We start from the raw sequence: 27,782 nt of genomic DNA on the forward strand, positions 1-27,782 counted from the left end.
ACAAGTAATTGAATATTGATTTTTTCTATCTTCGTCATAAGTTAAAAGTTTGATTTAGTTTGAAACGATGGAAAAACGTTAATGATAAACGATTCTTGTAAAAACGGTATATATCTAAAATCGTATAGAACACTTTGTCAATAAAAACCATTCAGTTCTTCAATTTACACCTATCACAACATTAAGGTTCCAGAAGATGGAAAGGAATCCTTCATTAAAAATATATTGAACATGCGGTGTTCATGAACAATGTTATGTACCATTGTAAAACTATGAGATGAAATTATCAATTGGGTTTCAAATAATCTCGATACAAATCAGAATACGCCAAACCATGAATATGGTCATTCAGGAATACACATACAACACAGTTGAACGTTTGGATTTCAATATTTTATTGTTTAAAAAAATAATTCAACGCGTTTCATGAAGATATTATGCATAAGTCTGAATACAATAATAAAAACATCAAAAACATAACAGTATAAACATTTTCGCTAAACAAAGTAGATTATATCACATTTTGATGTCTTATATAATGCTAACCAACCAATATTACTGTTGGTACTAAATGTGTTTATATCTCATAACTAGAATGGAATAACTATACTCGATGAAATTATCAACTGTTATATAGCACCAAAACAGCAGTACGTACTATATCAAAAAGTCCATCGTACATAATAGTTGATCACATTGTTAAATATACTAGCTATAAAGGCGGTTAAAAAAGAGATGATACCGGTATAACAATGACAAAAAACACTGAAAAATCAGCCAAGGTCTTAGGATAACGGTATTTACATTTGCTACAAACAATATGCTCGTATATAACCAAAGTATATAGATATAACTAATTATAAAAAAAAAGATGAACATAAAATAAAGACATGTATGAGGATTTCCCCTTTTTAAAACCTTCAGAAAGAGAGCGTTATCATCATCTTCAACATCATCATCATATATAGACCAAAGGTCTCATTCGTTTGAGAAGTAAAAAAGAAGTTAAACAATATTATCATACAGGTAAGTTGAATTTAAAAGTCAAAATAATTATTGGTATAAAGGGTATAAAACATACATTTGCACAAATCCATATACATGTACCTCAGTTTATTAGGATAGTTAGTTAGGAACCTATTTTCTTTAATGGTTGAGTCCCAAACCTTTAGACTCCCTAGAGCTATGTGCAATGGTAGTTAATCTGAATATGAGTTAATATTTATATGCTGTCATATCAACCGATCTGAATTCCTGCTCTGGCAGCGTGTTGTCCTTGTTATCTGGCACAGCAGTTTTATTTCTGACTTCATACAGCGGATTTTCCATCCCAGCCGCATTGGCGGAAGCAGTGGGCTGGTTGATGTCCGTAATGGACGTGTAGCGGTCATCCACCGGGCCGCCCTCATCCGGGACATTGGGAGAATTCACGAACTTTGCATGGCTGAACATATTTGTTACAATTCTCCTAAAAATGTAAACGAAATCGTTAGCTCTAATAATTACATATATTTACTATCAATTGGTTTAGGATAAACATGTACTCAAAAATATTTCGAATGTGATAACTATTAAAGGAGAAAAAAGAGAGTCATCGTATGACTTTTTGGAGTGAGAGAAAGGAGTTGGAGAGTGTCGACCTATTCTATACGCATACAGGGCAATGATTCTTACCTTTTATACATAACATAGACAAGAATAACGATGATTACGATGAAAACAATGATGATAACAATAATGGTTGCAGCAAACGTCCCGGAACTAATGGAGCCGTCACTTTGCTGAGATTCAGCCTTTCGGTGCAGGGGATCAACGTTCGGCGATGGTGTACCTGGAAATATAAATTAGAAAAATCATTGGACTGTCGTTGATTTGGTCTTTATGCTTTCGAATTTGGAGGCAAATGTATTGAGTGTATACCATCTGCGTGGGTTTTTTTACTGGCAAAAACTTAGAATATTAAATTATTCATGTCTGTCATTTATAATCTAGTCTTTTTCGATGTCCGTTCGTTTTACTTTACTGAACTACAAAACATTTTAACCGTTTTCATGCGAATTTTTTTTATATCATTGAAGGCTTTATATTCTTCCTTCGCAGGTCGATTAAAAATTGCGGCATCGACCCAATATAATGAATGCACACGCCAAAAAACCCCACAACAAAATAAAATACATTTGTGTTGTCAATCATTATCACCAAACATACTTGTTGTTGTTGTTGTTGTAGTAGTAGTTGCTGTCGGTGGTGGTACTTTTGTTGTTGTTGTTGTTGTTGTTGTTTTTGTTGTTGTTGTGGGTGGAGGGGATGGAGTCGTTGTTATTTGCTCTTTGCCTATACATGTATAATAAGAAAAATATTTAGGGGACAATATCGAATAATTGTTCATTGAGATTTTGCGCTAGAAAAAAAGGATACTGAAAAATAACAGGATTTTAGTAGAAGGAAAGTGTCTTTAAATAATAAAGTATGAAAAATGTGCTAAATTTTTTTTTAAACAAAACAAAGATTTATAGGAAAGTCGCAACTTTCTAAAGTTAGAAAATGGGTTCTTATGATTGTTAATTTTAAGAAAATAAAATCTTTGAAGATTTATTATAGTCTGTGGATATTTAAAGTACTTGTCGATTAAATTTTAAACATATGGCTTGAACCTTGTTTCAACTTGACAACGAATAAAGCATCTATTGTAGTAAATGAGGATTTTTTCAAATTTATTTCATATCTTTATCAAATAAGTTGACTTTTACATAAAGATATCATCATTTAACAACATTAGTTTTTTAATTTTGAATTTACACTTATTAAAACAAACCAGTTGACGTGTTTATTTAATTAATTTGATGACATAGATATGCCATAGGTTATAAAATTTCTTAAAGAATAAAAATTGGATGTTTCCCTCAAAACTGTATGATGGCTAATAGTTATAAATATGTTTTAATGAACACCACTGTTGTTCATGGATACTTTTTTATTTTATTACTTCTTCACTATTCTTACTATAGGCATTGGCCTCTTATTTTAACTTTTTGTATATTTGAGAGTTGGCATTATTTTCATTTATCATTTATGCTAAATAAATACATGTATCTTGTTTTCCATCTCCGAAAAGAGTACTTAATCTATAATTTTGGTTAATGACATATAAGTACAATTGTTATCGTTATTTTATCATATTGTTTTAACAAAAGAAAAAGCTTTGAGTCATTAATCTTAAAAACACAAAAATTCTAAATAATGAGATTTGGAAGTTTTCAAAAAATCTTAAAACATAGGAAGTGCTCGGTTAGTTTTTGATACAAGAAAGTGAGAAGAGGTGCGTATTAAGGATTTCTTTTTGGAAAGTGTTAGATTAATGTAATGTGAAATATGGAATGGATTTAATTGAATTAAATTCTAGTGGATTTGGAGTTTTGTTTTTCAACGTTTTATTTTCACACAACAAAACAACAACAACAACAACAACCACAGGTGCAAGTTATCTATGTCCGAGAATCAATCTATATGCTATCCATTCATTATATATGTACACGGAGATCGTACAATTCATGAGAGCAATTAATTAATAAATACGTGTCAATAAATAACTTAAAAGTTAATCCTAAAATTCGCATCCTACTTACATAACATATTTACGTCCACCGACGTCTGCTGTACCCAGTTGAGATGATCGTTGCACGTGAGTTTTCCAGTGAGTGTTTTCAGATATCCAGGATAGCATTCATAGTCACATGTACTGTTGACATATCCACTGCACAGGTCCGACAACTTGCCGTGTTTGATTGCCATTGAGCACTTTGGTACTAGAAATATATATATATATATATATATATATATATATATATATATATATATATATATATATATATATATATATATATATATATATATATATATATATATCAACACTCATAAAAAGGCACTTCTGTACCATACCTATCTTTTAACTAATTTGTTGAAGAAAAAAATTAACTAATAATAAACTTTATCAAAATTTGATATTATATAAGTCGGATTTTGTTGTGATTAAGTCTAAGGAAAGAGATTTATACAGCAGTAACACAAGAGTTACCTCCGCTACATGTCCTCTGGTCCGCCATAAGGGACACACCCTCTGGGCATCCACAGGAGCGCTGGTTGTTGGGGCGAGGGAAACAGAACGTGCTACAGAGCCCGTTGTTAACGGAGCACTTTTGATGAACTATAGAGAATAAGTAAATAACACATGAATGTCTTTATATTATTTTTAATTTTTTAAAAACAATTGTGTTGGTTAAAAAGGGAATGGGGTTGTTGTAGTTGGGTTTTTTTTTTCAAACAAGCAATTTGTTCGGTTGAATGAGCTAACCAAAGGATTGACATTTTACGATGACATCTGAATTTTCGCGTGTAACATAATATGTAAAGAATATGTAACATAATATGTAAAGAGTATGTAAAGAATAGCATCTTTGGCACCGTGCAAATATTAGAATGCAAGGTGTAACTTAGAAGAAAATACACTACATGTATTTGCATAACAAGATAAAAACGGTTAATGGTATATTTTTATGATAAAATAGATTGGAATTAAAAAAAACATCAAATAAAATGGATTTGGAAAAAAAAATCTTTCACATCAAAAAGTGTTTAAGTTCTTTCTTTTTTTAGTTTTTAGCAGAGCACAATGGTGACATTATGCAGGTAAAAGGCAATCAATAAAAAAAAAGAACAATAGTTAAGAAAAAGGTGGGAGGATTTTACCTGGAAGAGCTACACTTTTGTCGTACAAGGTGATGGTCTCCAGTCGCCCCAACTCCGTGACGGGAGACATCCATTCAGTGACCAGGAGTCCGGTCGTTTTGTGTATCTTTAAAATCTCCCTGGAAACAGTGCGTTCAAAGAATCTCACCAAATATTATATGAAAGAGATGGGGATTTTTTTTTCAACATAAACTTGTATATCTGCTTGAAATTTCTGATACCTAGTGACCTTTTCCTAATGAATTACAAATACATGTTACACTTTATCATACAATTAATTTTCAATACAAGTTCTATCCTCCAGTACACTTTGCCCTTTTTCAATTTAATAAATATAAGACCATTTATTTAATGACTTTTAATTAATTTTGTTTACGTTAACATTTGAGACAGATGTGACTAATTTGGCTATTTCAAATATCTCGGAATTATACACAACCTTTAATATTCTTTTTATAGCCGTTCATTATCGCCAGCGATCAGAAATGCGAGATAACGTTACGATTGAAACATAGTAACTCCGAAACAATTCATACACGGATTAAAAAAAACAGGTGGAGGGGGTCTGGGGTATTTTGAGGGTAATCTTGCTATGAACATTTAAAAACAAGTCAATTTTCCAGGGATTAAAGTGAAAACTTCGGTGGAAACGGACGGCTTACTGTTTATAAGCGGCTGTGCAGTAGACATATTCTCCGGCGACCGCTAGGTGTGATAACCCAGCCACCTGGTTCATATGAAGAGTCTGTCTGTTTCCCCCATCCAGATTCATATAGTCGATTCTCTCACCATCGATGTAATACACCTTGTCACCTAGAAAATGGAAATAAATAATCACTGAAAATACTGTAGTATATCATAAGTTGAAAAAAGAAGCAAACAATCATTTGGGATTGCAAAACATATTAGTTTATCTGAAAATTATAGTTTCGCCACTTGTAAAACTATGATTAATAACTTTTAACTATAGTTAACGAATGTAATTTTAAGTTTACATATGTGAATATATATCTATCAGCAAAATCTATTGTTATGTTCTATTTACAGATAAACTTAGATTATATAGCATTTGTAAGCTATAGTTTACAACCGTTAAATGTGGTTTTACAGATAAAACTATTGTTAGTAAACGAATCATTAATCATAGTTTATCAACTGTGAAACTATGTTCAGCTCATTTGTGTTTTTATAGTAGGTGTGCTATATATTTCGAACTAATTTTACTTTTGTAATCAACGGCGATTGCCATTGCTGACGTCATCCCATAAGCGACCAGAAACAGGGGGTCAGTTCCATCCATATTCGCTCTTCCCACCATTCCGGCACCGTCTATCCAGAACATATACCTGTCAAATGAAACGGGGTTAACAGTTAACATCGTTCATCATTCAAGAGTTTATTTTTATATATGTGTGAAAATAAAATTAACGTTCAAACATGAAAAAAGTTTGGGTGCTTTCATTCAATATCTTATGTGTGCCAGAAAATCTAGTATTGGAGAATATTGAGATTTTTTTGGACAAAATTAAGGTAAAGGTTACCCTTTGGGTGGATGTAGAGCCACACTGTAGGCATACTGGATGTTATCCATCAGGGTTTTATGTTGATGTGAATTGTAATGGATCACTCCAATCATTGAGTATTGGATAAAGTATGAGTAAGGAAGACCGGTGTAGTATATGTTTCCCGTGGAATAATCGACAGCGATGCTAGCCACAATGTAATTTACTGGAAATATAAAAATGTATAGACATTCATGTACCCTTAAGCTGTGTCAAATGAAGATTTCTAGTTTTTTAATTACAGGCACTTCTGTACATAAGAATGTAAAATTAATCTGTGTAACGTGCTGTCAAATAAATACAAAGAGCCATTTTTTTATATCAAGAAGGTACGTAAATTTAGTATTAACTTACAATAAGTATATCTTGTAAAACATTATATTCCTATAAACTTACAATAAGTATATCTTGTAAAACGTTGCATTCCTATTTTCTTACAATAAGTATATCTCGTAAAACATTATATTCCTATTAACATACAATAAGTATATCTTGTAAAACATTATATTCTTATCAACTTACAATAAGTATATATTGTAAAACATTATATTCCTGTTAACTTACAATAAATATATCTTGTGAAACGTTATATTCGTAATTAACTTACAATAAGTATATCTCGTAAAACATTGTATTCCTATGTACTGGCTATGAATATGATAATGCTGATAAACTTTTCTTTAAATAAAACCATTACTGATAATTGAACTGGAAATAATAAATACTAGTAATCGTATTTTTGGCTACACTTCTTTCGAAAATTTATCCCCCCCCAAAAAAAAACCCCTTCCAAATACTAGACATACCTAGACTGTACACAATACTAGACAAACCTGGACTGTACACAATACTAGACATACGTGGACTGTACACAATACTAGACATACCTGGACTGTACACATTACTAGACATACCCGGACTGTACACAATACTAGACATACCTGGACTGTACACAATACTAGACATACCTGGACTGTACACATTACTAGACATACCTGGACTGTACACAATACTAGACATACCTGGACTGTTCACAATACTAGACATACCTGGACTGTACACAATACTAGACATACGTGGACTATACACAATACTAGACATACGTGGACTGTACACAATACTAGACATACCTGGACTGTACACATTACTAGACAAACCTGGACTGTACACATTACTAGACATACCTGGACTGTACACAATACTAGACAAACCTGGACTGTACACATTACTAGACATACCTGGACTGTACACATTACTAGACATACCTGGACTGTTCAGAATACAAGACATACCTGGACTGTTCACAATACTAGACATACGTGGACTGTACACAATACTAGACATACGTGGACTGTACACATTACTAGACATACCCGGACTGTTCACAATACTAGACATACGTGGACTGTACACAATACTAGACAAACCTGGACTGTACACATTACTAGACATACCTGGACTGTAAACAATACTAGACATACGTGGACTGTACACAATACTAGACATACGTGGACTGTACACAATACTAGACAAACCTGGACTGTACACATTACTAGACATACCTGGACTGTACACATTACTAGACATACCTGGACTGTACACAATACTAGACATACCTGGACTGTTCAGAATACAAGACATACCTGGACTGTACAGAATCTCTGTAATGTTGGTGTTCAAGGTTGTGTTCAGGATGTGGTCATCCATGTAGTCTGCCCAGATAACACTCTGGGTCGACGGGATGTAGGCGGTGGCCAGCGGGTCCGCGGGCTGGGGGATATCCACTGCCGACACTTTCTTATCCTTCGTATTGTCATTCATTGATATTTGGTATATCAGTCCATGGTTGAAGTCGACCGCAAGCGCAAACATATCTGACTGTGCGACTGAAGAGAAAAAAAACAAAACTCATTGAACATATGAGAGAGAGAGAGAGAGAGAGAGAGAGAGAGAGAGAGACGGAAAGAGAGACGGAAAGAGAGAGACAGAGAGAGAGACAGAGAGAGAGAGAGAACTCATTCTAACATCAATATTATTAATGTTAGAAAATGATAAGAAAGTTTTCTTTCTATCACTCACCTGTGGTGCAGTTGTGTGCATCCCTTTCCAAAACATATCCCAGTCCGCACTCGCAGACTCCTTGGGTACCGTCGGGTATACATATCTGTTCACAACCTCCATTGTCTATATCACATTTGTCTGTTAATGAAAACATCATAATAAGACAACTCATTAGACGGAATCTTCACACACTGAATAAAATGGCTGACATATTTTCGAAACAGTCTCATTAAGGGGTTTAATTTGTTCCCGTTTTGCACACATTTGAAATGTTGGAAAAGAAAAAATGTGTGCATAACGGGAACATGTCAAGGTAAGATAATTATTCAATTGCTATAGTCTGTATCATATACATGTGTTTATGCATAGATTATTTGATACTTTTAAAGAAAAACACAAGAAGATTTAATATTAAGGATACTAATAAAATTCGGTATGATAACTTTATGCTACTATAGTTTTGTTTTCATACCAACACATATCATATATATAATATATTTTAATGTATATCATACCAATAAATATTGATAGGAGCGAAAACGTACGTAACTGTATCAAAAGATTATTTTTTTCATGTTTTTTTTTAGACTTTTTTTTAAATTTAGACGTATACATGTATATCCAATATAAAAATTTGAAAATCCTTTGATCTAAAAAGAGATTCTTACTGTTCTCTTTTGGCTGAATATCCGGGTCAAATAAAGCAAAGGCGGTGATGTCAGAAATCTTATCAACAGTATATTGATTTTTGTCAGTTTCATCATATAAACTGTATACTGTTATCTGATTATCTCCCTTCGTGCTGATCGAGTAATCCTACAATACAATGAATGTCAGAATTAAAACGTTAATTACTAACGTAGATAATACCTATTCAGTTGAAATACTTTATATGAAAATAAAATACTGTATAAAACCCAAAAATGTTCTAAAGAAGTTTCACAATTCTGTTACCAGAGACAAATACTCATTAAAAGATTCTCTTTGATTGTGTCTTGATGTAAATGTTTGATAACATTCAAATCAAACTGCACAACATGAACATACATGCAAGTAAATTCTGTTTGCAAGACAGTTTAGATTCGTCCTTCTGTTAAAACTTGTTAATAGTTATGAGTCAGTAATGTTAATTTTATATGATAAAATGTTGTTGACCTGCAAACTGAAAGTCAGAAGAAGATATGTCTTTGTAATCAAATAAATTAAATTGCACAATTTACAGCATACTTACTTTGTATATCAATAACTTTGTATCTGTATTTAATAAATGATCGGTATTTAGGTGAAAGTTAGCACTCTTGCTGAAATACGTTAACTTTTGCTGACTGATCCAAAAAAGTCTGTTGGCAAAAAAAAAAAAATAATAATAATCATGGTCATGCAAATAACATCGAACTAAAATGAAATCAAATCACATCTGATATTTGAATGTTGTATTATGAAAATTGTAACTTTACAGAGATTTATCTAAGACAAGAAGTAGGATCATAATGAATTAAAATGTGTTTTACATGAACACCAAGTTTTACACTGGCATGCCATAAATATCACAAAAAATTATTCCATACTCGAATAGTTTAGGTTTTCTGTGCAAATTATTAAAAAGAATTCGGATATTGCAAATTTTATCATTTTAATTCTTTGTCTAGGTTAATCAACAAAGTGTTATCAATGATTAATTGTTGACATTTTTTAATTTCAATCGATACTGAGAGAATATTTTCAGACTGGTGCGTTTACATATAAATGAACAATAAGCCTTAAAAATATCTTATTACGGTACAAAAACCTTTTTAACCTGTTCGTATAGCAGTAAACCACTGAACCTTTATTTTTCATTGTTCATTACACATACTGATGCTATTGCAGCTCTCTAACGAAAAACAAAATTCTTTACATGAATTGTGAAGCGAAGGCCGTGCAAAATACATTTAATTCTAAATCATCAACAAGGGGCCCAAGAACCACATTGCTCATCTGAGCATCTAATCAAATCAGCTCTATGGTGTCATATTCATGTACGAAATATCTTGATAAAGTAGGAGAGTATATCTTGTTTTAAAAGATTTTCAAATTTCTTAAACAATAAGACTCTTTTGTTGCTTCAGTTTAAATTTGAGAAGATTTTTTTCTCTAGTTATTCTTATATAAAAATTCCCAATGTAGCCGTGTCCTATTCCCGGAAATCAATTGTTTTGAATTAACTTGAATAGATCTACACTACTAGAGAATGTTTCCACATAAATTTCAGTCTGAGACGGATTCAAAGATACTTCTCTACTTATTCCTATTTAAAAATTTAACCCCATATTATGGCCTAGCCCTATTCTCGAGTTGTTCTGGAGAAGAAGTCAAAATGTGATTTCAAAGTTTATAACGACAAAGACAATGCCAACAATTAAAAAGCCAACATACAATTTAAGTCCAGAGAAGCCCAGTTTTTGTATATTTTTTACCCAGGAAGTCAAATTGTCTGCTTTGTCCACTATTACTCAAAAACTACCTTTACTTACAGTTTGAGACCACCATCAAAGAAGAGTCCGGAAGGGTTATTGAACAGTTGGCTTTGGAATGTTTTCTTGTCACTCCCTGTAAAGCTTCCGGTCTCAATTTGTAAAGCACCACTTTGTGGTGATGTATTAATCCAAAACAGTTTTCTGAAAAGATGAAAAGTTACATCACACAGTCAAATAATAATAAAAGAAAAATGAAAAAAAAAGAGTTCCACAATGCATATTGGAACTGTGCATTTTCTTGTTTCGTTTTAATTGTATACAGTCATGCGTATGTTGTATACATGCTTAGAGATAAATAAGAGCAAAATATAGAAATTCAACAGCCAACGACAAAATACCTCGTCGTACTTTTGATCGATATTGGTTTTTTTAATATCTAATATCAGAAGTATAAAACTAGTACACACTTCCATTCTATTATAAACTTTACAATTTGTTTATGTTTTCCTCCAAACAGTATGAATGTAACATGCTTCTTTGATATTACATATTGTTAATGTAGTTTTAACCGATTTTTTGTTACATATTCTGTAGATTGTTGCGAATATCCTAATCTAACAATTAACAATAATTTACTCACTCGTTGTGTGGGTCGATGGCTAAATCCCGGGGGTTGTTCAGGTTAGAGTAAATTGTGTAATCGGTTTTAGTAGCGCTATCCAGTGAAAGGAGTTTTATTTTACCAGTGTCCGACTCTGACCAAAATACATCTCCCCCGATCCAAGAGTACACCAAACCTATGAAGCCAAATGAATCAAGGGGTCATAAATTCATGTCATTCGAGTAAGAATGCTAAGAATAATCAAAGAACTGAAAAGGTGTATTTCTTTAAAGATTTTAAAAAATGGTGCCTTGGTATGTGTAGATTTCATACGTTTTAACTTTGAATCTAAAACAATTTTTATCGTGTAAAACAGCCCGGTTAAATCTAAGCTTTGACTTTATATTATATAAATTTAGTTGATTTCTTTTTAATATATTGTTAAGGTTTTTCATTATATCCCTAGTTTCATGGTATAGTATAATATTTAATTGAATATTTAAAGACATTTTAGATTACATCTAGACTTTCAATTGCATTTTATCGTATATGCTTTATATTACATAATTTACTTCACCATCATTTTCAAGAACTCTTGTATGATAAGTTTATTGTTAATTAGATGTACCAGAAGGTTAATTGTTGTTATAGAAAGTTCACAGGCCTATGAGTTGTTTAAAATGATCTTTCTGTTTGTCTCCGATGTCACAAAACGCAGTGACTTTGGGATCAGAAAAATATAAACATTTCTATATCTCTTTTACTCATTTTGCTAATCGATATCACATCAGAAAGTATAACTTTTAATATTACCAGATACTTTTCCTGTTGAGACCAAAGATGTATTTTGCTTAGTTACTAGGTCATACAATATTAGTTCGTCCCCAGCGGCAAATATAACTTTGGAGTCATTAGCTGCCACCGCGATGTGCGTGATGTTTGATGTCCAGGCTAGGAGACAAGTGGCGTTTGGTCGTACTCCAGTAATAACCCGGATGTCTACGGTGCAGAGATTGTTCCCACTGGACAATATTATCCCGCGGCCATGTGCAGAATGGGAGGCTAGACAAATTCAAATAGCATGATATATTACATAAGTATTCTGAAGATGACACAAGTATACTTTTCGGTGCACTTTAAACAATGCATTACCATGTTAGTTGATACATTAGATGATATCGTTTCATGACACACCACATAAAATACAATTACCATTGCATGTTTTTTTGTCTTCGTTAAGGGTGTAACCCTCTTTGCAGTGACATACAGCGCCGTCTTCAGAATTAGTACAAATGTGCTCGCAACCATTATCTTTACAAGGATCTGAAAAAAATAAAGAACATACGGAATAGAATAAATTGAAAAAAGGAAATGATAAATAAAGAATATGGTCTGTTCTTTTGAAGCTACGGTCTGTTTTTTATATTACAACAATTTTTATTTTATTGAGAGTTTCTAGTAGCAAACACTTTTGATTTTTAGTGTGTCTTACTTCCCAGGCAAGAAATTAACCTTTAAAATTCATTATCAATTTGGAAAATAATAATTCCTGGGAGTAAATAGTTTTCTATAGGACATATAAAATCCGGTAGGTTTTTCTGAAATTATATGTTAGATTAAAACAATTACGCAATTTTTTTCCAGCGTGGTTGTAATGAACTAGGCTATATATGAAATATGGTGAATTGTTTTTTAACATTTGTATTGCAATTATAAGCGTCGTACATTTTCTTCACACACATAAATGAACTGTGATAGTCTACAGGACATCACTGAACCTTTACCAATGGTGTTAACTTATTTCATAAAGCCAAAAAGTTCCAACATAAAAAAATCTTTAATGTAAACAAATAACTCGTGGATACTAGTATTCAGGAGGCATCGCACATTACTGAGCAGTGGACACCATTAATGCCTATAAAAAACAAACTTCAAAAGAACAGACTTGATACCCGAGTTATTTTAAAAACATATCAAAAAATGGCACGGTTCAAAGATTTCTTGAGTTTACAGACTTTTCCGAAGAACTGATGACCAGTTCAGACTTAATCATACTTGAGATGGTTGTAACTTTGCTATCCAAAAGAGTCATTCCCCATGGATCTTCGAAACTGAATTCATGTCGCCATGACTCTTGGCCGGTGCCGATTCCCACACAGAACACAAACTTCTCGTCGTAATCGCTGCCACACAGAACGTCCTGAAACAGGGAGGTCTGTGTATCTTTTTCAAAGAAGTCATTTTCGGTGACATATTCTTTTTTAGATTTAAGTTTGGTTTAAGTTAAGTTTTAAAAAGGTTAAGTTTTAAAAAGGTTTTTCACCAAAGTGAGCCTCATTATACCACAACGAACAATCTACTATTATACTTTCATGTTAAATACTGAAATCTGATTGGTTTAGAAGCAGTTGATAATATGCAGTTGTTGACTGGGGTCGAGGGCAACAGTTAATCTGTCGGACCGGCTCGCAAACTGTTGCCCGCGGCCTTCGGCCATGGGCAACAGTTTGCAAGCCGGTCCGACAGATCAACTGTTGCCCTCGGCCTTGGGCAACAGTTTGCGAGCCGGTCCGACAGATCAACTGTTGCCCTCGACCCCAGTCAACAACTGTTTTGTTATACCCCTTCTAATCAATTACACGTTTTCGCGGAATGTGACGTCACCGGTCAACAGTCTTTTTGAACAGTCGATTTTAACAGTTCAAATCCAACAGTTCCAGTCCAATAGTCAAAATGATGGACTTTTCTTCGTATAGAGTTATATAGTAACTGTTTTACAGGGGTATAACAATTGAAATTGACACCCCGAGAAAAACATTGTCAACCGACGCGAAGCGGAGGTTGACAATGGTTTTCGAGGGGTGTCGATTTCAACTGTTATCCTCCCAAACAGGCACTACTTATTTTATTTAATGAATGTCTTAATTTTAGAGAAGCTTTTACTGCTTTTATGATATAGAAATGACGTAAATTCTACGGCGAACGTACGCGCATAATTTACACGCATGTTACAATTCGTTTTATTATACTTTCATGTTAAATACTGAAATCTGATTGGTTTATACGCAGTTGATAATCTGTTCTATTACCCTCAGCGGTAGCAACACACTTGGCAAGGGGTAACACAACGAACTGTTACATGCGCGTAAATTATGCGCGTACGGTTCGCCGTAGAATTCACGTCATTTCTATTTAAAAGCAGTAATAATTTCTCTAAAATTAAGACATTCAGTTTAATAAAATAAATAGTGCCTGCTTGGGAGGATAACAGTTGAAATTAACACCCCTCGAAAACCGATGTCAACCTCCGCTTCGCGTCGGTTGACAATGGTTTTCTCGGGGTGTCAATTTCAACTGTTACCCTCCCAAACAGGCACTATTTATGTAGTGTTACCCGTTGCTAAATGTGTTGCTAACGCCGAGGGTAATACAACGGATTATCAACTGCGGCTAAACCAATCAGATTTCAGTATTTAACATGAAAGTATAACAATATATAAATAGTGCCTGTTTCGGAGGTTAAAAGTTGAAATTGACACCCCGAGAAAAACATTGTCAACCGACGCGAAGCAGAGGTTGACAATGGTTTTCGAGGGGTGTCAATTTCAACTGTTATCCTCCCAAACAGGCACTATTTATTTTGTTATACTGAATGTCTTAATTTTTAAGAAAATTTTACTGCTTTTATATAGGAATAACGTGAATTCTACAGCGAACCGTACGCGCATAATTTTCGCGCATGTAACAATTCGTTACCCGTTGCTAAGTGCGTTGCTAACGCTGAGGGTAATAGAACAGATTATGAACTGCGTCTAACCAATCAGATTTCAGTATTTAACATGAAAGTATAACAAAACGAATTGTTACATGTGCGTTAATGATGCGCGTACGGTTCGCCGTGGTATTCACGTCATTTCTAAATGCAACACCTAATCACTGCGTATGAATTTATGAGTAATTTACATAAGTAATTCTCAAACAGTGATTTCTATGTTGTCGGTTAAAAAATGTATTTCATGAATATTGTCAAAACACCATGTATTATAATTATTCAAGAAAAGGGTTGACTTTATTGTTAAAAGCAACATTTCAAGAGCTTTTTTCATGGATTATATTTTCATGCTCGTCGATCTCATCTCAACAGTCTATGTGAAAACCAGTTTAAACCGGTTTTAAGAAACAGCTGTTCTTGCTGTTACTAATTCACTCCCTCCGTGATCTGCACTTTATATCAATTTGTTTAAGTAAATAATTAAATTTTTCAGTAATGGAATGTAAATATAAGCATTAAATGATTTATTTTTGACGTCGTCGTGTCAGCAACTGCCGTCAGGTGAGCAGACAAATTATCATAACGCGCTAACGCGCGTTATTCAATTTGTCTGCCCACATGACGGCAGTTATTGACACGACGACGTCAAAAATGAATCATTCAATGCTATAATAAAAGCAGTAGAAAAATCTCTAAAATCAAGACATTCAATATAATAAAATAAATAGTGCCTGTTTGGGAGGATAACAGTTGAAATTGACACCCCTCGAAAACCATTGTCAACCTCTGCTTCGCGTCGGTTGACCATGGTTTCCTCGGGTGTCAATTTCAACTGTTACCCTCCCAAACAGGCACTATTTATATATTCTATACCGTATCGTTAGTTTAACTTCATATTTTGTGGTATCTTTGTGGATCTTTAAATTATTTACATTGATTCATACGGATGAAAATGCCAAAAATTAACAAATTGAATAAAGAATATAAAGATGTTTCGCAACTGTTTATATGGCTTTTATTTTGACCGTTCATGAGGGTGGAGTAACTTGGGTCTTTGAGTTCTTATTAAACACAATATAATAACTTATTATTTTTTAATCATTTTAACCAGATCTTTGTTTTCCTACAAAGATTTATAAAGAAACAGTCGTCTGGATCATCTCAAGATGACAAATTCTACTAAAATTTCTTATTTTCATCGAATATTTACCAAATGAGATGTTAATTCGGTTTGAAAAAAAATGTACATTGATACATGTATATGAAAAATATTTTCCTTATCAAAATTATTTATGCTAAATTCATCACGAAAAATATTTTTTATTCGGTAAATGTGTTTAAAAATTTGATTAATGATAAAAATGGGACAAAATAATCTTTGAACAAATAAAACTATACAAAGTTGAATTTTGATAAAGTAATTATAGATACCAAAACTACTGAGCTTTATAACGTTAGAATCAGATAATCTTACCTTGTATACTGCGATGTTTGAGACTTGCAGGTAAATGTTGGGTGAGCGGTAGACAACCTTCCTATTCATTCCGTCATAGTCACTCATCTCCAGGGTGTTTCTGTAATTGTCTGCCCAGTAAATCATCTGTTTGCTGGGATCCGGATCACATTTTATATCTGGAACCCAGAGTAAATTTTTCACTATTATTTTTCTCTTCTTTCCAGATAAATCTGATCTCTCAATGAACACGGAATCTCCATGGTTTGACCAAAACAAACGGCTGAAAGAAATTAAGACAATATATATAAGGCAAGTTTATTTGGCTATGTTGTAATTTAAAAAAAAATGAGAATATTTATTTTTGTAATAGAATCATTAACGGGTCAGTTACAGAAGATATTTGCTTCAGAACTAGTAGCTTGGAGATGAGCAACAGGCAATACAACATGTAATCTAATGTGAGATACATTATATTGATTACTGGGGAACATCCTTTGACATTCTGACTTGTGCACGCTGTTTGACTATTTTCACTTTAAATAATTCATCACAATATTCAATCAAAGGAAACGGCTTTTTATATCGACTTTATGCCACCTTATCAATGGCCGGTAGCGTATGATGATCAACACTTTATATACAGCCACTATTTGTATTTTTGTTTTCAGACAAATTGCTACTTTTTTATTCAATTTTTCAATAATCGCTGAATTATTTTCTTAAACACTACAAAGCGATGAAGCTATTGGCTCTTACTCGTTATTGGGGTCCACTGCTATAGCACCGGGCGTTGACAGCTGGTCACTGATCAGTATTTTGTAGTTGGACTGATCGTTAGCATGGACTGGTTGCACGGCAATCCAATTGTACAAGGCATCTGTCCAGTACATATTGCCAGTCAGGTGGTCATAGGCAATTCTGCTGGATATGGTGTAAGAAAGACCCCTGTGAACCAGATATATGTATCCGAACTTGGTATGGTTCATCCATATATCGAAAGCTTCCATTTTTAATATGGATTTTGATAAACCATCCATGATGTAAAGGGTGTTATTGCCATCCCACTGCATGCTCATGATGTCAAAATCATATGGGTAAAATCCTGCAACATGCATTTTATAGGAAGCTTCGTCTTCCGAGAACTGGTTTGCATATCCTTCAAATGTGGTTATTCCTCCGCCATTGAAAAAAGAATTGGGCAAGTCTGACACAATGAGACCTATCAAATAAAAAAAAAGAAGTCAATTCAAAATAAAATATAAAATCAAATCAAAATAGATATACCTTGTGTATTGTCTGGATTGTTATATTCAAGTTATATTCTACAACAAATATCTTTGGTATAATTCGGTATATAGAAAATATATCAATCTTTAACATTTAATTACCATGTATTCTAAAACGTATGTTATGCCATAACCACCTTATTGAGCACAAGAGAACTGAATTAAAATTTTTAAGTAGATAGGTTCGAATCTACATATTTTAAGACACTTTTGAACCCTGTTAATGTCTAAATAAGCATGAGAGTATTCGTCATTTGGCTTTCTACCGGTTGTAATTTTGATGATAAAAAGGTCCTGTATTCTGTAAGCATCGGAGGAAAATGTTGAGGTTTTTTATAATAGAAAAAAACCGAGACACCGTGTAGTAAATTTTAATGAGGGTTTACAATTATAATCTTAGAATCAACAAGTCCAAATAAAAAAAATCTACTTTAAACAGAGCACAAAAGGTTACAAAATGTAGAGTTTACTTATTTTGATGAATTGAAAGTTATCAAATATTCAACCCGGATCTTGTGGTAATAATATTAATATTTATCTGAATTCTTGGTGATCAAGGTCATTGACTCAGACACTGCATAAATATAACCTATATAGCATTAAGTCTCCTAGATCCGTGTTTTGCAATAGGCCTAATGATTTTGAGAATTTATCTAAAAACAGAAGAAAGAATCAAAAACCCTAATGACCTGACTCAGGATATGCGTTCGTATATACAATACCATAGCCCACTTCTTAATGAATCCGGGTACTAACTTTTACTTTGAAAGCTTTAAAATTAAGATAAAAAGTTTAATAAGTTACAACGAAATATATTTAGTGAACGTTTATTCTGTTTTCAAGTAATTGATACATTTTACACATAAATAAAGCCGTTTCTTTTGTTTATTCGCTAAAAAAAATCTATAAAACATTGGAATGGCCAATTTATGTATAAAGTATTTTGCAAAATATCTAATCAACTTTTTGAAGATGAAATAACGGCTGTGGTCCTCACTCTTACATTTATTATAGAAATTTAAATTCGTTCTTTTTATTTCGTGGCTGATTAATCTTACTATACTCTAAATTCGGTTACTGCGTCTTGTTTTGTAACATACATGTGAAATCTGCACTTGAAAAATCCACATTTAACGTTACTTCTAGCATTCATAAATGAAAGCATCAGAAAAAGGATATATATATATGACTCATTCAGAGGATGGTATCTTTTTTTAAACAAATTTGAAACTTCATGCTGAAAGATCACTTATGTTAAATATGTTCCAAGTCGTGACAGAGCCAGACTATTTTTAAAGCATGGGTACGGTCTGTATTTCACATTGTTATGCTCAAATAACCTAAACTGTAACGGAATCTGTTTGATATTTGAGTTTGTTTGAGTCCACAAGTTTTGGAGTTTTTTGTTTGTGGAATAAATCATCTATCTTTTGATATATTTCTTATATCTTATCTTCCTCACTATATTTGGTCGAGACTGACTTATTTTCACTTGAACGCATGCGCTGAGGAAGATGTTATAAAAAGAGTTTTAACTATTGACTTTCTGAAAATGATATGCCTTGTTGTTACGCATGATTATAATAAAATGTAACCATTATTTTCTATATGATTGCAATCTATAATAAAGCTTGTAATTCTACTGAACTTTTAAATGAAAATAAACTATACAATACAATATCATAAGTTCCATTGATGGAAGATACCACTTGGATATCATCAAATTCGGGTACTTTTGACTTCAAGTTTATAAAAGAGTAAAAAAAAAATCAGTGCAAACCACACACAAATGAACCATATTTGGCATGATGAATAAGAGGTATCGTAAACTGTTCTAGACAGTGTTTCGCAACTATTTAGCTGTTTTGCAATTTAAGGCAGGAGCTTTAGTTTTCGAGGGAAAACAATCTGCTAAGATTTTTTTATACACGGGAAAATTGCCTTTATATAAAGAATTTACAAGGCAAGGCCTTTGTGCTCATTTCAAATGAATTTCCCTAATTCAATTAAATGAGACGACACGACGCCCTGTGCAAGCTGGTGATATTTTGACTTAAAGATCTTTTGACGAAAGAATGCCAATTTGGACAATTGCTGTATTACAGTGGTGTGCGTAACATTACTCTCTCTCTCTCTCTCTCTCTCTCTCTCTCTCTCTCTCTCTCTCTCTCTCTCTCAAAAGTTATATGAATGCATTTCAATGTATTATTCTTTGAAGATATACCCATTTTGCTTTATTTGTTTACTGAAAGCAGACCTATAAGATTCCCCAATGACAGTACATGTACATGCATTTTCACATTTTATCACACAACGTAACTGCTACATGTTTTATATGTGTAGGTTTTTAAGGAGTTTGATATCGAATATGATCATTAGATACGGAAATATCGGCATACATTTCAATATTTTACTATTTTAAGCCGTGCTTTATCAATGCATGTCTTTGAAAAGAGATGCCAGGTGAGGAACAGGTACCTGTATGATGGCGATTCATGTTACTCGTGACAATAATAATAGTCTGTTATCATCTACATATATCAAATAATACAGAAGAGTTAGATCGTAATCTGTCGATAACACTTCTATATCTGATGCAGGCAACTCGTGCTTGCTTAAATGTACGAGCAAATTTTGTAGACATTGTATTTTATGCCATTAAGATATCTTTTATCGACCATAAACTGCATGTAACTTTTGTATGATATAAGGAATAAGAAATCATTCTTTGAGTATTACGAGATGATAATTTCGGTCGGGGCGTGATCAAATCCAATAAAGCCCGAAGGGCTTTATGATAGATTTAATCACACCCCGACCGAAATTATCATCTCATAATATTCAAAGAATGATTCCTTATTACTTATATTTATATGATATTAAGCCATCGTACGGTTATATATTTAAATATTAATAAGCTAACCCCGCTGGCGCCTTGATTTGGCGTCATTTGTATTATGTATGGAACGCCATAGCTGCCTTATGTGCCTATTTCATGTAAAGATGATGCTTTATTATATTATGCTGTGGTTATATCATGTGAAGATGGTGCTTTATTATATGAAGATGGTGCTTTATTATATGAAGGTGGTGCTTTATTATATGAAGGTGGTGCTTTTTTATATGAAGATGGTGCTTTTTTATATGAAGATGGTGCTTTATTATATGAAGGTGGAGGTTTATTATATGAAGATGGTGCTTTATTATATTATGCTGTGGTTATATCATGTGAAGATGGTGCTTTATTATAAGAAGATGGTGCTTTATTATATGAAGATGGTGCTTTTTTATGTGATGATGCTTTTTTATGTGAAGGTGCTTTTTTATGTGAAGATGGTGCTTTATTATATGATGGTGCTTTTTTATATGATGGTGCTTTTTTAATGTGAAGGTGGTCACTCGGATCTCCTCTAATTTTTGAATACTGAGTTAACCATTTATGTATTATCTCGAAATATTGAAAGTAAAACAAAAAATTGATGCGATCAAAATCCATTTTATACACTATTGCTAGTTCCTCTTTTTTCTAGCACAATTAGTATATAAGCTATCGAGGAGATCTAGCTGTGTACGACTTTACCCCAACCGAACTTAAATCTATTAAGTGACAACTATATAATGACGGAATATTACAAGAATTAAAGCCTAGTAACGTTACCCTGAAAAGCAGAACATTGAATTTACTAATTATTTGTGTTTAAGCGAAGGTTATGTCCTAGCAATCTGATTAAAATAAGGTCTTTGATCCGCTCTTAATTGGGAGTTGATTTTAATCAACTCTCCTATGCAGTTACTCAGACAAACCGAAAATGAAACAGTGTTTGGACCTCAGCACAAATCATCGCTGGTGACAAGACTTAGTTCTTGAACATAATTGATAAATTCGATGTAATGTATGCTACAGCATTGTTTTTCAAGGAAACTTATTTATAAATACCTTGAAAATAGTCAGATTTTAAATGGTACGAACAATTTCGATATTTTTTGTTGTCGTATTTATTCCTACGCCAGAGTTCAATATAGTATCGTTCAACTCGACGCTCGGCTGTCTCCGTAAATCTCCGACAAGCAGAGAGTCTCCCTTGCTTGTCGGAGATTTACGGTGTCAGCCGAGCGTTTGGTTGAACGAGACTATGGAGTTCAATATTGCTTGGATCCATACAATTTTCGAGAAATATTTCTATTACTGATACATAGTTTGATTGAATTTATTTTATCTTTAAATATTATTTAAGATGATTCATATGGGGGTTTCTCGACATTCTTGTCGAAAAAGTCCAAAAATTCATATTATAAAAATGTGCGTAATTCAAATACAAATTAGAAACTACATGTACTTGTCATGCAAAATAACATATTTATTTATTGATTTTAAAATAAATAAACATCGACAAAATCAACTCCCGTCAGTTTTTCAGTACTTTGATTTTGTTATTGCCATCGCCCAGTCGGTCTTCGTCATTGATGACCGTTCATCTGTAACCTAAGTGGTGAGTTTGGAGGAAGAGCTCACATTCTGAGTGTTTCAAAACAAAACATCATAAAAAAAAACCAAATAAAGGAACGGATTGAGGATCTGATTTTAAAGAGACTGATGCCCTAGCTATAGGTGATAGGATTTGACTGGAAGAGAAAGTAAGGGAAATTAAGTCACAGGGAAAAGTCTACTATACTATAATATAGCTCAAAGAAAGCCCTTTTATAAGTGGTAAAGGCAAAAGTAAAATGTTAAGAAATACTGACAAAATATTGTATTATTCAATTTATCATATTTGTCAATTCAGTTGAGATGAAGTCGTACAGTTCATCTCGTCACATAAATACTTATTATGCTAAAAAAGAGAAACTAGCAATTGTGTATTAAATGGATTTTAACTGTATCAATTTTGTTCTAGTTTCAAAATTTCGAGATAATAAATGTTTAACTCAGTCTTCAAAAAAAGTTCCGAGTGACCATCTTCACATTAAAAAGCACCATCACATAAAAAAGCACCATCTTCATATAATAAAGCACCATCTTCATATAACAAAGCACCATCATCACATAAAAAGCACCATCTTCATATAATAAGGCACCACCTTCATATAATAAAGCACCATCTTCACATAAAAAAGCACCATCTTCATAAAATAAAGCACCACCTTCATATAATAAGGCACCATCTTCATATAATAAAGCACGATCTTCATATAATAAAGCACCATCTTCACATGAAATAACCACAGCATAATATAATAAAGCACCATCTACATATAAAATAGCCACATAAGGCAGCTATGGCGTTCCATAATTATGGGTTATATAGTACAAAATCGATACGTAGTGTTATCACAGGCAAAGACACTGGAAAATGTAAATATATATGCATAAAAAATAAAGATGCAAAATGATACAAATCAAGTTGTCATGTAGTTTCGATAGATAAAGTTTATAACCGAAAAGGAATTACAAAAATAAATCAAACAAAGATTTCTTCTTATATAAAAACAAATTAACTAGGATGCATTTCAATTACTTCATTAAGATAAATCTGTTTGGATATAACCTAAACAAAATCTTTAAACAGAACATTTTGGCCTCACTGAATAAAGATGCAAGAGGTACATATGTACATGTAAGCCATAATCTTCTATCATTACCGCCACTTATACACTGTCACCCGAGTAATTTAAGTGTTTATCCCATGTGTTACTGGCAGAGGATACCTACAAATTATTGAGTCGAGGCGGTGTCACCTTCATTTTTTACTACCTTGTTCCATTTCTTTGCTTAGAATCTGATCTTCCGCACAACTGCAGCTTAAAATGACTTGCGCTCTAGTTCGAAATGATATTTGTGTGCGCAAATGTAAATTCAAAAAGGGTATATATAATTATTACTTTTATGAAATGTGCTATGCAATAAGAACCTGAATTTTAGGGCGTATATATAATTATTACTTTTATGAAATGTGCTATGCAATAAGAACCTGAATTTTAGGGCGCATGGGAGGCGAGGGGGTGAGAGGGTGGTGGTACCCACTTACTATAAGCACGAAAACGGACAATGTCAGTTTGGTGCCAAAATATCAAAAATCTAACTGACGCTGTGCCAATTAAGTGATGGTAATTTCCCAACATACTTATCCACATATATGTATAAAAATATGTACATGAAACAAAACTGTTTTGTTAGAGTTCTCTGCCAGACTTTGCTATTAAGTAAAATGTACTGTATCACAGACAAAATTAAACAGAGCATGGAATTCATAAATAATAAAATACACTTCTCAAAGCTTCTAACGGCACACATTTGTTAAAGTTACATTAGATTACCGGCATATATATATATATATATATATATATATATATATATATATATATATATATATATATATATATATATATATATATATATATATATATATATATATATATATATACACACACGCTCTACAAATACAAAACATTGCAATCAGCAGAAAGCACGTGAATTCTAAACCTTGCACCACCCAACCACCAAACCAGATTGACTTCACAGTTTTTTAAAAGTACTGCACGGAGATTCAATGGATTTTGTGTAAAACGTGGACACTTGAAAATTATGTTGGGTAAAATGTAGCACAAATTCTAAATCTAAAAGCTGATGTGATGGTGTTTCGGGGTGATGAAAATTGGGAGGGGGGGGGTATATAAAATAATTATTCTCAGGTATCAGATAAAGATATTATGTAATTCGAAAGATAATATACATGTCAATTTCTAGCAAAGAGTTAAAAGTATTAATAACTGTATTATTACTTTATAGTAGTAGATCTAAAAGCATGTGATGTTAAATTTTATACGTCAGTTGTGAAATTGACGAACTGTGTCTCTCATATATATATATATTATGTTTACATTATGTTTATAATATCTCCCTTATGGCGTATTTGAATGCTTTAATGTGACCGAGAAGAATACAGAAATAAGGAGAATTGGGACAGTGGATTTAAACCCAGTCCTCGCCACCCAAATAAAGACGTTTCCACACGAACTCCGCAGTTCAGTCTCAAATATAACCCCATTGCAAAACTGGAGCCAAGGCCACTTTACTTATTACGAAGTTTGTTGTGGCTATATATATATAATTGCTATATATTATTCATTTTGGTAAGCGACTGATCCATTCAAAAGTATCTTGTGATGCGTGGTAAGGGGAAGATCTCTTTAAAAATGTGACTAAAAGAACCGGAAATTCTTTAATATATCCCCCCCCCCAAAAAAAAATTTTTCTGGGGTAAAATGCGCATATTTTTTATACAATACTGTGACAGCAAAAATAACATATACATGTTAAATTAACCAAAAATATATATTTTTAAAATAATTATTCAGTCATATTTTAAATCAATTATGTAAACTCTACTTCAATACATGTATTCAACATGCTTGAACGAATCTCATATTAAAAAGAAACATTTCAACGTGTTCGATATGCGATTATAATGACCAACTGGAAAGGCAATATGTTAAGGAAATGGAGTGTGTTTTGTGGATCCCCTTGTACTGGTAACAGACATTCACTTATAACAAGATACAGAACAGCCGTGCACAGTTTCTGGTTACAAAATTGAAATGTTTACAACATTCCTTGAAGTGGATCGATATATATGTGCATTTAAATTTTACCTTTCAACAATAATAATCACGAACCAGCACAAGACAATGAATAAATCTGTATTGACAAGCAGCTGGAAGGGCATGAGGAGACAAACTTTAGAATAGAATCAGGAATGGCGATTCATACGCCGACATATATGTACATACATAGTTACAACAACCTGTTTGTGGCGTTATATTGTTATAAAAAATTCAACGTATGAAATTGATTTTAAAAAAAATGCATCTACTTTAAAAGGATATAGCTGGGTTTTTTTTTTAATTCAAATATCAAATTCATCCGAATCAAGTTGCAATGTTTCCTAACCAGTCAACGCACAGTGAATGTAATCGAAAAAAAGGGGTTGTTTATATGTATGTTATGTGAAAGGACACAGCATGCAATAAATTTTTGTTGGATAAACTCAGAACTCTATTAAAACCAAATGTTTTTGTTGTTATATAGTAAATGTTTGTGCTATGATTATTGTTGTTTATCTTGAATGTGGTTGTAATCGTGACCGTTGTTTGTTGTTTTCAGTGCATGTACATGTAATGTGGTTTTGTAAACAACCCGGGACAATGCATTCAAATTTCATTACAATATTTAATTTGAGAGTCCACTGTCGGATTTCTCTAACCTACAGACCTTGATGAAGTCAGCAAGCTTACGAATAGCGATATGGTCGTCTTTGAGTAAACTCAATACATCAATCGATATATTTTGTCTTGAACGGAGCCCAAAGCCAAGAATAAGCAACGGTTAAAATATTGATCTGCTCTACTTAGGAGGGTTTTCTTAAGGTACTTGTATCAAAACAAATCTCGCATAGCATTTTAAAACAATGTTTAAAAAATGTTTTATATGGGTTAGTAACTTGATAAAGATACTATTAATAAATTGTGTAAACAGGGGTGCCATCTCTTAAGGGATCTCAAACCTACTGTTACTCGACATCTTACAGTTGAACTAGTTTGAAGTGTTTAATCAAAGGTGTTATATTTGAGCGCAATTACTTGCCCATTTAGATAAAGACAAAAATAACAATGGCTGGTTGTGTAAGACCAGTGGGGTTCCTCCGATTATATATGCGTCTTACCACCCGATAGCAACGAATCTCCATGTTGGCGCAACATCATATACAGACAACGATAGCTTTGCTGTCAATAGTTTTGGAAAATCAATCATTTGCCGAATTAACTAATTATTGTCCCCTCCCTCACCTTATAGATTGACACACGCGTAATATATTTCAGATTGGCCTTGTGGGCAGGGGTTTGTTCATGTACATAAGCAAAATAATAGAAAAGGACAGTGTTATCCTACCTGTATTTTGTGCTGTGCAGATTTGGACCAGCAACATAAAGACCCCTCCTAAGGTCCCCCATAGTAAAACCATCCTCGCCAGGTATTTAGGTAAATGTGATCTTTCCTAGCATACGCACCGACTCAGCTATTGATACACGGTCTAATTGAATCACAGAGTCAACACAAATACAGGGTTATTGGCGTTATGCCGGGTGAATGCATCCGCATTGGACCGTGGACCTGATCTATAATGGTATTTGCAAATTGTGGTAAAAAGGTCCTTTTGTTTAGTTTTGAGAGCGTTTGTCTTGCATAACAGTACGAAATGCAAACGCTTCAGGGCAATAGGTGATGATCAAAATATACACTTGCGCTTAAATTATCGTGCCGAAAGATCTTTGTTACTTTTAACTCGTAAGATATGCTTAAAAAATGTTTTTTAAGTGTTACTCTTTATCTTTAGAAATCGAACACAGTTTGTCTTAGGGCAAATATGGGTATATAAAAGCAAGCAAAATACATCTATATTTACATACTTTAAACTTTGCATTAAAGGCTCCAGTCAAATGAAAAGATGGTCGATTTTATGTTTTTAAATATATCGGAATAAATTTAAAAGGTCAATCACTTGGTACTGTATGGTCTAGGTAAAATGTGTCAAAAGACTCACTTACAGACTGTATACCCACGTTTACCAACAGCTGGAGAGAGAATACTCGTGTTTATATAAAACTAATAAGGATTCAGAGTTTTCCACTCTATTTTATTTTGCAAGTGGTCGTATGTTGTAAAAATTCGATAAAAAATACTTCTCTATATGAATTTAACACACACGGCACTTTGATTTGTGAAAGGAACACATTGGAAAAATCAATAGATACAAGAAGGAAGCATATACTTATTTAATAAAACC

General features: G+C 32.9%; 1 protein-coding gene across 2 annotated transcripts; it reads right to left on the reverse strand.

The window, feature by feature from the left end:
* Window positions 1-371: 371 nt before the first annotated feature.
* Window positions 372-27,070, reverse strand: LOC128155975 (low-density lipoprotein receptor-related protein 4-like). Of its 2 annotated transcripts, XM_052817907.1 has the most exons (21): window positions 26,888-27,070; window positions 17,411-17,873; window positions 16,673-16,934; window positions 13,482-13,626; window positions 12,639-12,749; window positions 12,240-12,488; window positions 11,466-11,622; window positions 10,883-11,026; window positions 9,601-9,709; window positions 9,038-9,185; window positions 8,388-8,507; window positions 7,952-8,194; window positions 6,288-6,474; window positions 5,971-6,092; window positions 5,409-5,559; window positions 4,747-4,865; window positions 4,076-4,204; window positions 3,627-3,806; window positions 2,209-2,334; window positions 1,675-1,831; window positions 372-1,468 (listed from the first exon to the last, which is right to left on the reverse strand). In XM_052817907.1, the coding sequence occupies exons 1-21, from the start codon at window positions 26,958-26,960 to the stop codon at window positions 1,216-1,218; spliced, it is 3,648 nt and encodes a 1,215-aa protein (XP_052673867.1). In that variant the 5' UTR covers window positions 26,961-27,070; the 3' UTR covers window positions 372-1,215. The 2 variants fall into 2 exon arrangements, with proteins under 2 accessions (XP_052673867.1, XP_052673868.1); XM_052817908.1 differs by lacking the exon at window positions 2,209-2,334 and having other exon boundaries at window positions 26,888-27,069.
* Window positions 27,071-27,782: the final 712 nt, after the last annotated feature.

Source organism: Crassostrea angulata, chromosome 7 (assembly GCF_025612915.1).
Source record: "Crassostrea angulata isolate pt1a10 chromosome 7, ASM2561291v2, whole genome shotgun sequence".
Taxonomy (NCBI): domain Eukaryota; kingdom Metazoa; phylum Mollusca; class Bivalvia; order Ostreida; family Ostreidae; genus Magallana; species Magallana angulata.

Excerpts from the sequence above, each read along its gene's own strand:
- LOC128155975 (XM_052817907.1), bottom strand. The coding sequence starts at position 26,960 with ATGGTTTTACTATGGGGGACCTTAGGAGGGGTCTTTATGTTGCTGGTC. Across the intron at positions 8,195-8,387 it reads TGCACACAACTGCACCACAG|TCGCACAGTCAGATATGTTT; the intron begins GTGAGTGATAGA and ends TTTTCTCTTCAG. Across the intron at positions 6,093-6,287 it reads GCTCTACATCCACCCAAAGG|GTATATGTTCTGGATAGACG; the intron begins GTAACCTTTACC and ends TTCATTTGACAG.